Source organism: Geotrypetes seraphini, chromosome 3 (assembly GCF_902459505.1).
Source record: "Geotrypetes seraphini chromosome 3, aGeoSer1.1, whole genome shotgun sequence".
NCBI lineage: Eukaryota > Metazoa > Chordata > Amphibia > Gymnophiona > Dermophiidae > Geotrypetes > Geotrypetes seraphini.
This window is the reverse complement of record NC_047086.1, coordinates 52,176,049-52,191,155: the sequence shown is the minus strand read 5'-3', so window position 1 is coordinate 52,191,155 and position 15,107 is coordinate 52,176,049. Positions and strand designations below refer to the sequence as shown.

General features: G+C 39.8%; 1 protein-coding gene across 19 annotated transcripts in view; it reads left to right on the top strand.

Moving 5' to 3' along the window:
- The window catches only part of RIMS1 (regulating synaptic membrane exocytosis 1), a 753,464-nt gene extending 740,522 nt beyond the window's left edge, over positions 1-12,942 (top strand). For all 19 annotated transcript variants that reach the window (XM_033935996.1, XM_033935980.1, XM_033935991.1 and 16 more), the window contains 3 exons: positions 3,667-3,768; positions 6,937-7,076; positions 10,706-12,942. In XM_033935996.1, coding sequence (XP_033791887.1) covers positions 3,667-3,768; positions 6,937-7,076; positions 10,706-10,924 — 461 coding nt within the window. In that variant the 3' untranslated portion in view covers positions 10,925-12,942. The remainder of the gene's footprint in view (positions 1-3,666; positions 3,769-6,936; positions 7,077-10,705) is intronic.
- Positions 12,943-15,107: the final 2,165 nt, after the last annotated feature.

Genomic DNA, 15,107 nt, shown 5'->3' with positions numbered 1-15,107 from the left:
TACACCGACTCCAACCTTTTTATATATTTTTGAAGGTGCAGCCTCCAGAATTGTGCACTATATTCTAAATAAGGTCTAACCAAAATCTTTTACAGGCACATCAATACCTCCTTTTTCCTACTGGCCATACCTCTCCCTATGCACCCTAGCATTCTTCTAGCTTATGCCATCACCTTTTCAACCTGTTTGGCCACCTTAAGATCATCACATATAATCACACCCAAGGCCCGCTCTTGTGTTGTGCACATAAGTTCTTCACCCCCCTAAACTGTACTGTTCCTTAAGGTTTTTGCGCCCAAATGCATGACCTTGCATTTCTTAGCATTAAAGTTTAGCTGCCAAATTTCTGACCATTTTTCAAGCTTTGCCAGGTCTTTCTTCATGTTTTTCACACCATCCTGGGTATCTACTCTATTGCAGATTTTGGTATCATCTGCAAAGAGCCCTTCAACAATATCTTTTATAAAAATGTTAAAAAGAACCTTGAGGCACACCACTGGTAACATCCCTTTCCTCACAACAATCTCCATTGATCACTACCCTCTGTCACCTTCCACTCAACCAGTTCTTGACCCAGCCTGTCACTTTGAGACCCATCCCAAGGGCACTCAGTTTATTTATTAGACGTTTGTGTGGAACGCTGTCAAAGGCTTTGCTAAAATCTAAATATACCACATCTAGTTCACTTCCTCTATCCAATTCTCTGGTCACTCTAAATTAACTCCCCAGTCATTAGTAGCAATATAGAGCTTCCAATAAACGTAAAGATCTTCTTCATGGTCAACACTTTCTTCTGTTCTTTCTTTGAGGTTGCAGCTCTTCTTTTGTGAGGCTCTTTTTATCTGCTCAAGCTGAATTCTATGGTACTTGTCTAAATTCACTACAGATCAACCTAGTCAGATATATTATTTCTTATACTGCTTCTATTAAAAGCAGTATACATTCAGGTAAGAACATAAGAATCGCCTTATTGGAACAGACCAGTGCTCCATCTAGCCCAGTATCCTTTCTTTACAGAGGCCAATCCAAGTCACAAGTACCTGGCAAAAACCCAAACAGTAGCAGCATTCCATGCCACTAACCCAAGGAAAGCAGTGGCATGTCTGTCTCAACAGCAGATTATGGACTTTTCATCCAGGAATTTGTCCAAACCCTTTTTAAAACCCGCTACATTAAACCACTCTCACTACATCCTCTGGCAATGCGTTTCAGAGCTTAACTATTCTCTGAGTGGAAAAAATATTTCCTCCTATTGGTTTTAAAAGTATTCCTCTGTAACTTCATCGAGTGTCCCCTAATCTTTGTACATCTTGATGCAGTACAAAAAATCGATCCACTTGTACCCATTCTACCCCTCTTAGAATTTTGTAGGCTTTGATCATATCTCACCTCAGACATCTCTTTTCCAAGCTGAAGAACCCTAACCTCTTTAGTCTTTCCTCCATCCCCTTTATCATCTTAAGGCTCCTTTTACTAAGGTGCACTAGTGTTTTTAGTGCACGTAGCAGATTAGCGCACGCTAACCCCACGCTACACGGCTAAAACTAACGCCAGCTCAATGCTAGCATTAGCATCTAGTGCGCGTGGCGTTGTAGCGCCCGCTATTCTGCGCGTTAAAGCCCTAACGCAGCTTAGTAAAAGGAACCCTTAGTCCCTCTTCTTTGAACCTTTTCTAGTGCCGCTATATCTTTTTTGAGATAAGGAGACCAGAATTGAACACAATACTCAAGGTGAGGTCGCACCGTGGAACGATACAGAGGCATTATAATATCATTAGTCTTTTTTACCATCCCTTTTCTAATAACTCCTAGCATCTTGTTTGCTTTTTTGGCTGCCACCACACATTGGGCAGAAGGTTTCAGCATATTGTCCACAATGACTCCCAGATCTTTTTCTTGAGCGCTAATCTAATCTAATCTAATCTAAGCCTTAAATTTATATACCGCATCATCTCCATGGAGGTGGAGCTCGGCACGGTTTATAAGCTAACCCCCAAGGTGGACCCTAGCATCTTGTAAGTATGATTTGGATTATTCTTCCCAATGTGCATCACTATGCATTTGTCCACGTTAAATTTCATCTTCTGTTTGGATGCCCAGTCTTCCAATTTCCTAAGGTCTTCCTATTTGTTTTATGATCGGGGTATAAAAAACCAATAAACTTGAAACTTGAAACTTCCTGCAGGTACTCTTAAGTATTTCTCCCTATATATCCTGGCAGGCTCACAATCTAACTGAATAATGTATTTCTGTAGGGGGGAGGGGGTTCTCATGAATATGTTTAAACAGGTTTAGGGGTTATAGAGTAGATATAACCTCAAGAGGGTCGTGTGATTCTGCGCATCAGTCTTTCTGCCCCTAGCAAGGGTTGCAGGAAGGATCAAGCCACAAACTACGCATTGCAAGCATTTGCACTCACTTTCAGATAGTTGAAAATAATTTTTTGTGCAATTGTAGAAAACTATAAATCACAAGTACACCAGCAGCTGCAGGTGAAACTCCATTTTTCAATCAGTTATTCAATTGTATCAGTATTATTTGTCCAGCACTAAAAAGGAAAGGTTTTACCCCTCAATTAAAGGTTTTACCCATAAAGGATTCATTACTATACTCTTAACCCTATCAAGTTGCTTCCAAAGATCCGGAATGGAGTCAACTGGTCCGATGTTCAACCTCTTACATGCATTTCAGAAAGTTCCTAAAAACGCTCCTCTTTCCCAAACAGGACAACCAAGTTTAAAATAACTCCCATTTCACACTGTTGACCTAAGACTAGCCCATTCCTACTTATTATTTCACCACTTATATACCTCTGTAATATTCCTGCTAAAAGTTAAATGTTTTCACTTACAATATTCCTTCAAATGTTAAATTTGACGTTTCTCCTTTGTTTTTATCCTGTAAACTGCCTTGAACTGAATGACTTATGCAGTATATAAATAAAGATTTATGTTATGTTATGTTATATCCACCAATGATATTGCTGTTGCTTAACTCTATCCTGTGTCTCCCCTAATTAGAAGAAACAAACAACATTTATGAGGCCAAATGTTCTGTCTTATGTTGACTTCCATTTTGGTCTGTGTTTCTGAAACAAGTAAACAGACTCCTTAGCTTTGTTCATGATCCAAACGAATTCTTCACAATCAAAATGGAGTCTGGTCACATTGAGCTTCTACAGTCCACAGGCCAGGGGTGATTCCACAATTTGGAACTCTGCATTCCCTCTATCAACGTTATGTCCTCAAGCCCTACTATTACCATACTTACCCCCTCATTTACTAAGGTGCGCTAACTGATTTAGCATGTGCTAAACGCTAAAGCGTCCATAGGATATAATGGACATGTTAGCGTTTAGCGTGCACTAAATCGGTTAATGCACCTTAGTAAAAGGACCTATGACTATACCATAACAGTTTAAACTATTGATAGTAGAATCTAAAAAGTAAAGCCTTGATTGCTGTATTAAAGTTGTCATTTCCTTTCTAAATGTAAAGTGTTACAGGGTAACCACTTGTTTTGTTCTTTACAGTTGGATTTTCATTGTCATGTGCGTTGTACCAAGATCAAATTTCCAAATGTATGCTAAATCAATGCCTTTTTGATATTTAACAAAAAATGTCATTGGAAACAGTCTAAATGTAAGGGTGTTTCCCTTTTCTTACAGGTGATATTCAGATTGGTATGGTAGATAAAAAGGGTCAGCTGGAAGTAGAAGTCATAAGAGCCAGAGGTCTTATACAAAAGCCAGGTTCCAAATCGACTCCTGGTAAGCATATCATAGCAGTATACCAACCCTGTCAACTCATTCTATACTTTGAAGACCTCTGGCAATCAATATCTCCTACTAAGAGTCCAAAATATTTCTATGATGACACAAGCAGGATTATCTATACACTTCCCCCTCCCTATTCGCGGTTTCCCTACTCGCAATTTCACATAATCGCGATTTTTTTTTGGGGGGGGGGAGGAGGGAAAAAAACCTCCATATTTTTGTCTTCCCCCCGGCATCCTAGCCTTACCTGGTGGTCTAGCTGGTTTTCGGGGCAGGAGCGATCTTCCTACACTCCTGCCCCGTGCAGAAAGCCATTAGGAAATGGCTGTGGGGAGTTCCCGTAGACTCCCCACAACCATTTCTTAATGGCTATCTGCATGGGGCAGGAGCGTAGGAAGATCGCTCCTGCCCCAAAAACCAGCTAGACCACCAGGTAAGGCCGGGATGCCAGGGGGAGGCGGGGGTGGGTCAGAGCCGGATATTCACGGTCCGGCTCTGCCCCTATCCCCCGCGAATAACAAGGGAGAAGTGTATTTGCTTTATGTAACTGATTGGCTTTTTCTGGCTTTAAAGTAATTGTTCAGAAGTGATTAGAGTTGAATGGCTGACTTTGTTTTCTATTTTCAGCTTATTATTAATTTAATCTCTTTTGTTTTCTTTATATTTTTGAGGATTTGGATATTTAGCTTGATTGTACTTGTTAGGATTTTGAAGAGTTGTCCTTTTCTGTGTTGTTTTTAGGGCATTAGGGTTTTATTTATGTACAAAGGGCCAGATTATGTAAATGTCAATGAAAAGTAGGCACTGGGAAAAATCTGCACCCCAGGGAAGATTCTCAGATGTTTATGGTAAAATCTGACGGGCAGCTCTCACGGACACTACTGTAATGATTTCAAAAAGGCGAGTCATTCTTTAAAAAATGCACATGCAAATAAGGTTTGTGGAGGGTTGCTAAATTTGCATGTGTTGATCACTGTTGATAGAGATTGGCACATGCGCAGAATAAATGCGCAAAAAAAAACCCAAATCGAAGTTCGGCAGAAGGGATGCATGCCCACTCCCTATATGCCCACTCCCTCCCACCACTGACATCAAGCAACCCACCCACCCCCAACAGCTCCCCAGCAGCAGGAGAGATACCTACTATCTCCCACCGCCGCCGTCGTCCCCATGCCTCTGATGACCCCCCGCCCCCTTACCTTGTTTACGAAAGCCGGCCAGAGGGATGCCTACCCCTCCAGTCAGCAAGCCCACCTCTTCAAAATGGCGGGCCTTCCCCTCCCCAGTGCATCCTAGGAGCATCAGGAAGGGGCCTAGGGCTCTGATTAGCCCAGGTTGCATAAGACCCCTCTTATAGGAGGGACCTTAGGTGTCTGGGCCCTAGGCTCCTTCCAAGCACATCCCAGGATGCACTGGGGAGAGAAATACCCATCATTTTGAAGAGGCGGGCCTGCTGGCCGGAGGGAGTAGGCATCCGGAGGGGGCATTTGTCAGGGACATAATGGTGGCGGGGGAAGGGAGTAGGCATTCCTCCCACTGCTGGGTGAGTTGCTTGACGGTGGAAGAGAGTAGGCATCTCTCCCATTGCCAGTGGGGTGTGTCTGGGATTGTTGCATGGAGGCGGGGGGGGGCGTGTCGGGAGTTGTTGCATGGTGGCATGAGGGAGCGAGCATCTGTCCCGCTGCCGGGGGGGGGGAGGAGGGTGTCAAGGGTTGTTTGCAGGTGGTGAGAGGGCCTTACTTTCCTGTCAATGCCTGAACCAATCAGCGCTCAGGCACTGACCAGAAAGTAAGGCTATGACAGCTCAGACCTGCTGGAAAATTTTGCTCGCAAGTGTAGGACAGTGAGGTTAGGGAATCACCTGGCGATAATAGAGAATTGCCCAGAGTGTTCCTTTAAATATTAATGACCTCTTTGTAATACATTTGCATGGCAGAGTAGGAGACTGCTAGGAAACTCGGAAAAAAACCATGGTAAGCCATTTTGATAATCCGCCGCTAAAATATATCCACGCTAAACAATTGACATGGACTGGATGGACTATTGGATTTGTAGAAGTTATTTTATTTTCAATTTAAAATAGTTTTGACAAATTATGGACTTGTTTTTAAAATAAATGAATAAAAATGTAGGTTTTTAAAAATGATATGCATGCATATGTTAGCTATGAAGATCTTGAATTTTTTTAGTTTGATGGTCCTCATTAGTTTCTAAGTAATTTAATAGTGTGGTGCAGTGGTTAAATCTACAGCCTCAGCACCCTGGAGTTGTGGGTTCAACCCCACGCTGCTCCTTGTGACCCTGGGCAAGTCACTTAATCCCCTCAATGCCCCAGGTACATTAGATAGATTGTGAGCCTGCCGAGACAGACAGGGAAAAATGCTTGAGTACCTGAATAAACTCATGTAAACCGTTCTGAGCTCCTGGGAGAATGGTATAGAAAATTAAATGAATAAAATTAGATATTTTTTTTTTAATTACCAAAGGGTTTTTTGTGGCAACAAATCTCATGATAATGCAAGGGCAATTAGAGGTGAACCTGCTCTATAGTTTTGTATATTTTATAGCTATTAACCTTTTCATACCTTAATTTTCACTCCCAGTCATTGAGGACCATCCATAAGTCAGATTAATGATCAAATTTTATGGTATAGTTTTTATAATTACTTAAAATGTTTGCTTAACATTTATGACTCTGACTATGTAAACCGTATTGATAATATACGGTATATAAATTTTTAAATAAATATACTTGATAGACATTTGCATATAATGAAGGTAGCAGACTTGTATCTTTTGTGGAGATTCATTAAAGATATCTTAGAAATGTGACCTGTGTGCAACCGTGGATTTAACTACTGCCTTTGCTCCGCAATTGTTGAGAAATGAAGGGGTTTGTTAAGAGAGAAAGACTGAACAATATAATGTTCTCTTTGGCTTCTGAGGCTGACGTCATGATCATTTCTGCTATGCAGATGGTCCAAGTAATTGAATCCAGTGTTTCGGCCATCAAGCTGTCACTTTTTTCAGGGAGTGCATATGTTGGTTCCACTTACCTGGAATGCGACATGACCTGAACAACTGCAATAATCAAAACAATGTACTTCTAAAATCGTCTTTGAAAGAAATTACTGAGTTGCATCTGATGCTTTGATTCTCTAGCACCATATGTCAAAGTGTATCTGCTAGAAAACGGGGCTTGCATTGCGAAGAAGAAGACTAGAATTGCACGGAAGACGCTTGATCCATTATACCAGCAGTCATTGGTTTTTGAAGACAGTCCACTGGGCAAAGTCCTTCAGGTCAGTAGTAATGTTTTCCTATATACTACATTAATTTTTTTTTAATGTTTATTTACCACTTATATCCTAAGTGGTTTACATTCAGGTACTTTATCATATTTCCCTATCTGTCCCGGTGGGCTCAAACTCTATCTACTGTACCTGGGGCAATGGGGGGATTAAGTGACTTGCCCAGGGTCACTTGTTTAACCCTCCTTCCAAATTCTCATAGGAATATCTGGAAGCTGCTGATCCATACTGCACTCCATGGGGTTTCCAAAGGTTACTGTGGTAGGATGGAATTCTGCTTCGGGGCTTAAAGAAATGTTGATGTGCATCTACAATCTTGAAATATGAATAAAGCTATGCCAGGCTGTGTTCTTCTGGTGATACCTGTACAGTAAATTTACAGTCGCTGAAACCATGTTTAACACACAGAAGACTCCCTTATCATTATGCACCTGTCCAGGTTACTCCAGAGATGTATCCTTGGATATTCCAACCTGTTGACTCTCTTTCTTTCTTGCAAAATTCTAGAACAGATCTCTCTTCTTTCCTCCCTAACTCCAGCAACCAACAGGAGTATAAACTGTTTTACTCTTCTCCTTAGCTGAAGCTCTTCCTTTTGTTTTTTGTATTCATTACAAGCAACTGGATCCCTCGTATCTCTTCCACTTTTATAAACCATTTGGTAAAATAAATCCTATTAGTAATGTAAGGAGTGCATTGTAATCCTTTACTCCAGGAATCCCTTCCAGTCTCTTTCTAGAACCCAGTCACAAACTGTTTCAGAAGCGTATTCCTTAATAAAACCCAGAGGCGTACTTTTGGACACCTGGACTCATCTTGAAGGACCACAGAGCATTCTGAGCTTCTGCTTTTATAATTTCTCTAACTTTTGCTCCCATTCTTTCTACTTTTTCTCCAGTTATATGATAACATAGAAAATGTACACTGCTCAGAAGGCATCAAACAAATAGTGTAACAAATAATAAATGAAATTTGTTCCATTCTTTCTGAATACATGCAACTTGTTGTTCACAGGTCTCCCATTAAACCATCTCTCTATCATTCAATGTGCTCAAAATTCTGTTGCAATTATCTTCTGTTGGTGGTGCTACACTCACATAACATTTTTCTTCAAGTTATTTCATTGGTTTCCTTTCAGTTTTCATATGTAGTTCAAACTCCTCTTCCTGATTTACACAACTGCATTCATTATGCTCCTCTCTTGTCTTCCCTTACAATCTTCCCATGGAATAGGTGGCAAAGTTCAGTTGTAGATTAGGAATTGGTTATCGAATAGAAAACAGAGGGTAGGGTTAAATGGTCATTTTTCTCAATGGAGGAGAGTAAACAGTGGAGTGCCACAGGGGTCTATACTGGGACCGGTGCTATTTAACTTATTTATAAATGATCTGGAAATTGGAATGACGAGTGAGGTGATTAAATTTGCAGATTACACTAAACTATTCAAAGTTGTTAAAACGCATGGTCGAAGCCACATATTGGGCAGAAAGTTTCAAAGTATTGTCTACAATGACACCCAGATCTTTTTCTTGGGTGCTGCCCCCCAAGGTGGACCCTAGCATCTGGTAACTATGATTTGGTTTGTCACTCTTATCTGTACTCCTCTCCTCCCACTGCCAACTACAGGCTCCATTCCTTCTATCTTGCTGCTCCCTACACCTGTAATAGATTTCCTGACCTATACATCATGCTCAGTCTCCGGTCCTATTCAAATCCAGTTTAAAAGTCTTACCTTTTTGAGGCTTATTTTTAAAAATATTTCTGCAAAGAAACACTGTATAACAATATTAACATGTACAAAAGTTATAACATTCAAACTATACCAACAAGCAGAATGATCCCATAAGTATATACAAACAGCTTTCATATGTAGAAAATCATGGAATAACTTCTAGCAGAATAGCATATGTAACCAATAAAAATCATGAATACAGTGGAAAATAAGCATACCCCCTCTTCTATGAAACCGCACTAGCGGTTTGTAGTGTAGAGAGCCGTGCTGAATGGCCTGCTCTGCTCCCGACGCTCATTGAGTTCCTATGAGCGTCGGGAGCAGCGCGGACCATTCAGCTCCCCGCGCTAAAAACTGCTATTGCAGTTTCGTAGAAGAGGGGGATAGTGTTTCTGTTTGCTGCATTCACATTTATGATATAATAGAAGGTTCTTGTACAATTCCACTCTATTCCTAGACTAGTGGGTTATTTTCCCATACTCGCCAGAGCATGTAGGAATTCTCATTTCACAGAGTCTTGAGCTCCTTCTCTCTTACCTCAGGACTGCCCCCCAAGAATCCAGTTTCTTTCCTATAAGCCAGACTATAGGAACTTTTTTTTCTCTGCTCATGTTTATTTTCTTTAAATTCAGTTTTTTTGTTCACAAATTCCACCCTTGTGGTGCAGAAGTTCCGTGCGGGGACCGCTCTGTCTGCGGAAGATCATAGACTTTGGGGAAAGTCTGTTTCCAGGGTGTTGGCTACCTGGCAGTGCACCCTCTGGGCAGCCTGCACTTTCTAATCAGGGTTCAGGGATCGTTCCCATGGGAGCTGGCTCACCCCAGGTTCATCTGCTAGTGTGTTTGAGCGCAGACTGTGTGACTCCGTGGAGGTGTTTCCGGGATCGGGGCTGGCTGTGCCCCTCCTAGGTCGTAAGCATGATTACAGGGCCCATGTGTTTTATAGTTTGGAGAAAGTTTGATAAGATCCTTCCCCCACCTCCAAGAAGATATTCAAGCTGATGCTTCCTGCCTGCTTCCATGTTTGAAACCATGATTTCCCTATTTCTGGAGGGAAAGCCTCATTCCTCACCATCTATAGGAATGGAGACATTTTCTGCTGTTTCTTTTGCCACCATTTCCAGGCAAGTTATATCGGGGTCAGAAATCTGATTTTGTGATTCAACCCCGGAGACTTACCCACCTTCATATATAGTAAATTCATAAAAGAGTAGGGTTTAAACCATCCACTCATCCAACCTGGTGGGGAAAATCAGTAATTTTTTTTTCTCTTACATAATGAGATATAAGGGAGGGTAATAAGGAAGGGAATATTGACCTTTTAAATCTACTTTCCGTTTTGTCTTTCAACCAGTTCTTAATCCATAATAAGACATTACCTCCTATTCCACAAATTTCTAATTTCCTCAGAAGTCTTTCATGAGGTACACAATATCAACCGTCTCACCTTTAGCCATCCCTTCAAAGAAATACAGTAGATTGGCAAGGCAAGATTTCCCTTGACTAAATCCATGTTGGCTTTCTCATTAATCCATGCTTATGTATATGCTCTGTAATTTTGTTCTTCATATATTCTCTACCATTTTGCCTGTCATCAATGTCAGACTCACCAGTCTATTATTTTCTGGATCACCCCTGGAACCCTATTTAAAAATTGGCATTATGTTGGCCTCCAGTCTTCCGATACCAATCATATTTTGCTACTTGTGATTCTAAAATGAGTGTTCTTGCTGCATACAATTGGTGCTTAAATGTCCATTTCACGATATATTTTAGAATATGTTCTACGTTGGCAGACATTGTTCTCAAATACTAGCAGAACCACTTATCTCTATATAATTACTTAGCTAGCTTTTGAATAATGTTTATTCTCTTTTCCTTGTTTGTAGGTAATTGTCTGGGGAGACTATGGTCGAATGGATCACAAGTGCTTCATGGGTGTTGCACAGATTCTTTTGGAGGAACTTGATTTGTCCAGTGTTGTAATTGGATGGTATAAATTATTCCCCCCTTCATCACTGGTGGATCCAACGTTGACACCCCTTACTCGCAGGGCTTCCCAATCATCTCTTGAAAGTTCAACTGGCCCTCCCTGCGTTAGGTCTTAATGAACTGTCAGGAAATTCCAACTCCTGTAATCAAAACCTTATCTATCTAAGATATCAATCTGAACCATATCTTTCCAAGAACAAAGCATTATTGAAGACAATCATTTGTTTTTTGCCTGTAATATTGATCTAAAAATAGATTTTAAAAAAAGCTGGCTGAAATTGATAAATTGGTACATCGATTGATGCTCATTTAATATGTGTGAAAGTTGTTGATCCTCAAAGAGAGAAGAGTAAAACAGAAACTGGAAGTTTTCACTCTGGCAAAAATGTATTTTTCAGCATTTTTACAGAGATCTAAGCAGTATTATCTTTAAGGTGTTTCAACAATTTTTTTTCTGAATTTGTTACTTCTACTAGTTATTTTTTTCCTATATGGTTTCATTAACATTTTTGTAGATCCTCATGGTGATGCCCTCAGAGATTTTCCACTTTTTTTTTATATATATATTTTTTAAAGTCCTGCGGTAAATCTCTGATGGTATCCTTAAAGTGTTCATCAACCAGAATACATACTGTAATGCCAACATTGTTTCATTAGTTCTGGTTCTCAAAAGTCTTGCAACACAGAAACATGGCATGAATGAGTAATGGATTTTGGGGTTTTTTTTTAATACAGAACAAAATGCTTTAAAATAGTAAAACAATAAGATGATTTGTCACAGTACCATTTTTTCTCTGTGATTCCACTGTAAAGAAAAAAAGAGTTTTATGTCTTATGGCATTCTGCATGATGAAGACCTATTGGGCCAGTTCTGGGACTGACATAAGCAGCTCCAAATTAAGTGTGACATTTTAAAATAATACTTGCAAAGGAGATTTTGTCCTTGAATCAGAAAACCAAGTCATAATTATGATTGTGTGTCAAAATGATAAAACATTGAGTGGTAGTGAGAATGAACATATGGCACTATCAGCTTTACCTATGATGTCCCATAAGACACATGTATCTGCCCTGGATGCAGCAGTGTGTAAGTTATTCAGTATTCCACTGGAAATTCCAGTTGAAAAATTCTGCACTTATAAATATTTTTATTAAATTTCAGTTTACATTTTTTTTGGGATTGCTGCAAGCACAATGCTTGATTTTTTAACGCAGAATATTTAAATGTTTTGAAGAATAACAATGAAAATTCAATTTGCTTTTGATTCATTTTAGTTTCCCTTGCCTTGACATTGATATCCCCACTGATTTTCATGTAAAATAAAATAAAAAAACCAAACAAACAAACAAAATGATGACCGATAGATATATCAATGCAGAATTGCTAGAGCATTGATAAATATTTCTTTCATGGGCCATTCGATTTTGTGATCACGCCAATAAAGCAGCATGACTTAGAGATGTTCACAGCTGCATGCACGTTTTGTAAAAAGAGACCAAGAAACAAACAAAAAAAAATTTGTTTAATAATATGTGTTAGTTCCACATAGGCCAGCTTGTATGTTGCATGTACTTGTACAGTTTCCTCGTAATTCTAATGAAATAATCAAGAAATCTAAGCCATCCATTTTTTCTTATAGACATTTTGCAGGTTTTAACCAGGCCAGGTGTGTTTATCTGGTGTTAAATGTCTATAGATGGACTTTATTTTTTACCCTATGGAAAACATAATATAGTACGGACCAAATTCCTTCAGATAAATATTTTGGTGTAGATTCCTGATGTGGGGCTGTAACACATGTAGAAACTGTGCATTCACTAGGTTTTAACTCATAGACATACTGCCTGCACCAAGAAACTATGAATTGTTATTTAACAGGCCAGAACCATTCTGCCCATCTTTCCATAGGGCAACGATTGATTACTGCTCGACCTGCTGAGCAGGAAGAACTGAAGCATTGATGCACTACTTCTACATTCTCGTCCGTGTTAGTGGCCCAGAAAGCCAATTGATTATAAATTTGACACTTTCTTTCTATTTTGACCACTTGTCTTAACACCCTCCTGTGCTTTTAAATGAACTTCCAGCTCATGGTATGTAAACTCGGTTAATAAAATTTACTTTTCATGTCCACTGTAGTCGTCTCCTTTGAGTGGGTTAAAAAAAGGCAGCGGTGTCTGTTCTGAAAGTTTACGACTAATATTGTATAACTGGATGCCCATTGCAAGAATTCTAATGCCTCTAAATTCTAATAAAAATGAACAGAAAACAGCAAAATAAAATTTTTAAAAACCCTCAATCTCCTCATACCAATTCAAAATATATATATATATATACTTCTCCCTCCGTATTCGCTGTGATAACAGGATTAACAGAACTGCAAATACAGAAAAACCGTGAATAACTATTTCATATGTTATTCGCTGTTTTCTATTATAAACCATCATGAATATGGTGAAACCGCGAATAACATGGTGGGAGACCTGGCCTGTTCCGGTAAGGAGAGGCAAAACACGGTGAAGAAAGTGCTGGGAATCAGTGATTTTCTCTGTAAACGCTTGGAATCAGCGATTTCTCTATGTAAGCTGATGCATTTTGGGGGGAGGAGCCAGCAAGCTAAAAACCGCGAATGCTGAAACCGCGAATACGGAGGGAGAAGTGTAATATTCATTAAAAAAGACCCGAGTTAATCGTTAGATCGCCTTGACAGGCGCGCTTTAGGGATCCTTTACCTAAGCTGCAGTCAGTGCTAGCGTGTGCTTACCACAACACATTCAGGTGTCCTGCGATTATTTTCAATTCTGCATGCACTAATTATGTGCTAATTTTTTTTTTCCTGGGAGGGAGCGTGTCAGGGGGATGAAGAGTAGGATATCCTATGCTAATTAGCACATCTACATTACCAAGTGCTAACTGATTAGGATAGGAATGCTGTGCAAGCCCTTAACATCTACAAAATATATGGTGGTAAGTACTCGTATGGTTATATTTTTTAATGGCTTCATGGCTATGGCAATACCCAAAACACAATTGGCAACAACTTTTTCCCCCTGGTAAGAAAATGCCAGAATGTAAAGCTCAAATGAATATTAGAAAAAAATAATAATAGGACATCAGTACTGGCACAGTTCACTGTTTGGAACAAGATTTAGCCCCAGGCAGGATCTTATAGGTGACAAGCACCAGACACAGGGTCTAAATAAGACCTCCTCCTTACATCATTGTGTCCAATATTTAAGTTTGTTAGTGCAAAAATCCACAAACCATTGGCATAAATTCAAACCAGGTGAAAAAAAGAAGTAAGAACGTTTTAATCTCCCGGTTTCAAAATGCATCAAAAATTAATCAAACTGGGAGATTAAAACTTTCTTACTCCTTTTTTTCACCTGGTTTGAATTTTTGCCAATGGATATTTGCACTAACAAACTTAAATATTGGACACAATGATGTACAGGGCAAGTCTTATTTAGACCCTGTGTCTGGTGCTTGTCACCTATGAGATCCTTCCTGAAAAAAGACACAAAACTGCAAATAACCTTACCTGTTCCTAAGAAGAAAGTGCCACAATTTTCTCTGAACAACGCTGAGAGGATTGATTTTCTCTGTGCATCTCTGGGAGGATCAATTTTCTCTGTGCATTGCTGAGAGCAGTGACTTCCTTTGATGTAAATTTGGGGGCGGAGCCCACGCACAAAAAACCACGAATAACCAAAACTGCAAATACGGAGGGGGAGGTGTAATATCTATTCTGGATGCTTCCTTGGCAAAGGGGATGTTGCTTTTGGATTGAAAATATCAATAGTTCAGCTGGTTGTAAAATAATCTATCTGCAACTACAACCATTTCAAACTGGCCCATTTCATAACTTTCTTTTTCTTGGGCAACATAATTGAGCAAATGGTGCTAAAGCAACAGCAGGCCTTCCTAGAACAGTGGTTCTCAAACCTGTCCTGTGGGGAGGGGGGGTTCTTCAGCCAGTCAGATTTTTTAAATACCTATAAATAAGTATGGGATTGAGGGAGTATGGAGGACTGTGCATGCAATTGTAGATATACTGAAAATCTGACCTGACTGGAAGTTCTCCAGGGTGGATTTGGGAACCTCTGTCCTAGAGAATAAGCAGATGTTAGAATACCTTCAATCTGGATTTCAAAAAAAGTACAAAATGGCAGTGGCGTACCTAGGGTATGTGGCACCCTGGGCCCATCATTTTTTGACACCCCCCCCCATGTAAAAAAATATTTTTTGTAATGACCATGAAACGGAATAAATGGTCAGAATAGAAACAGGCAGTGAAA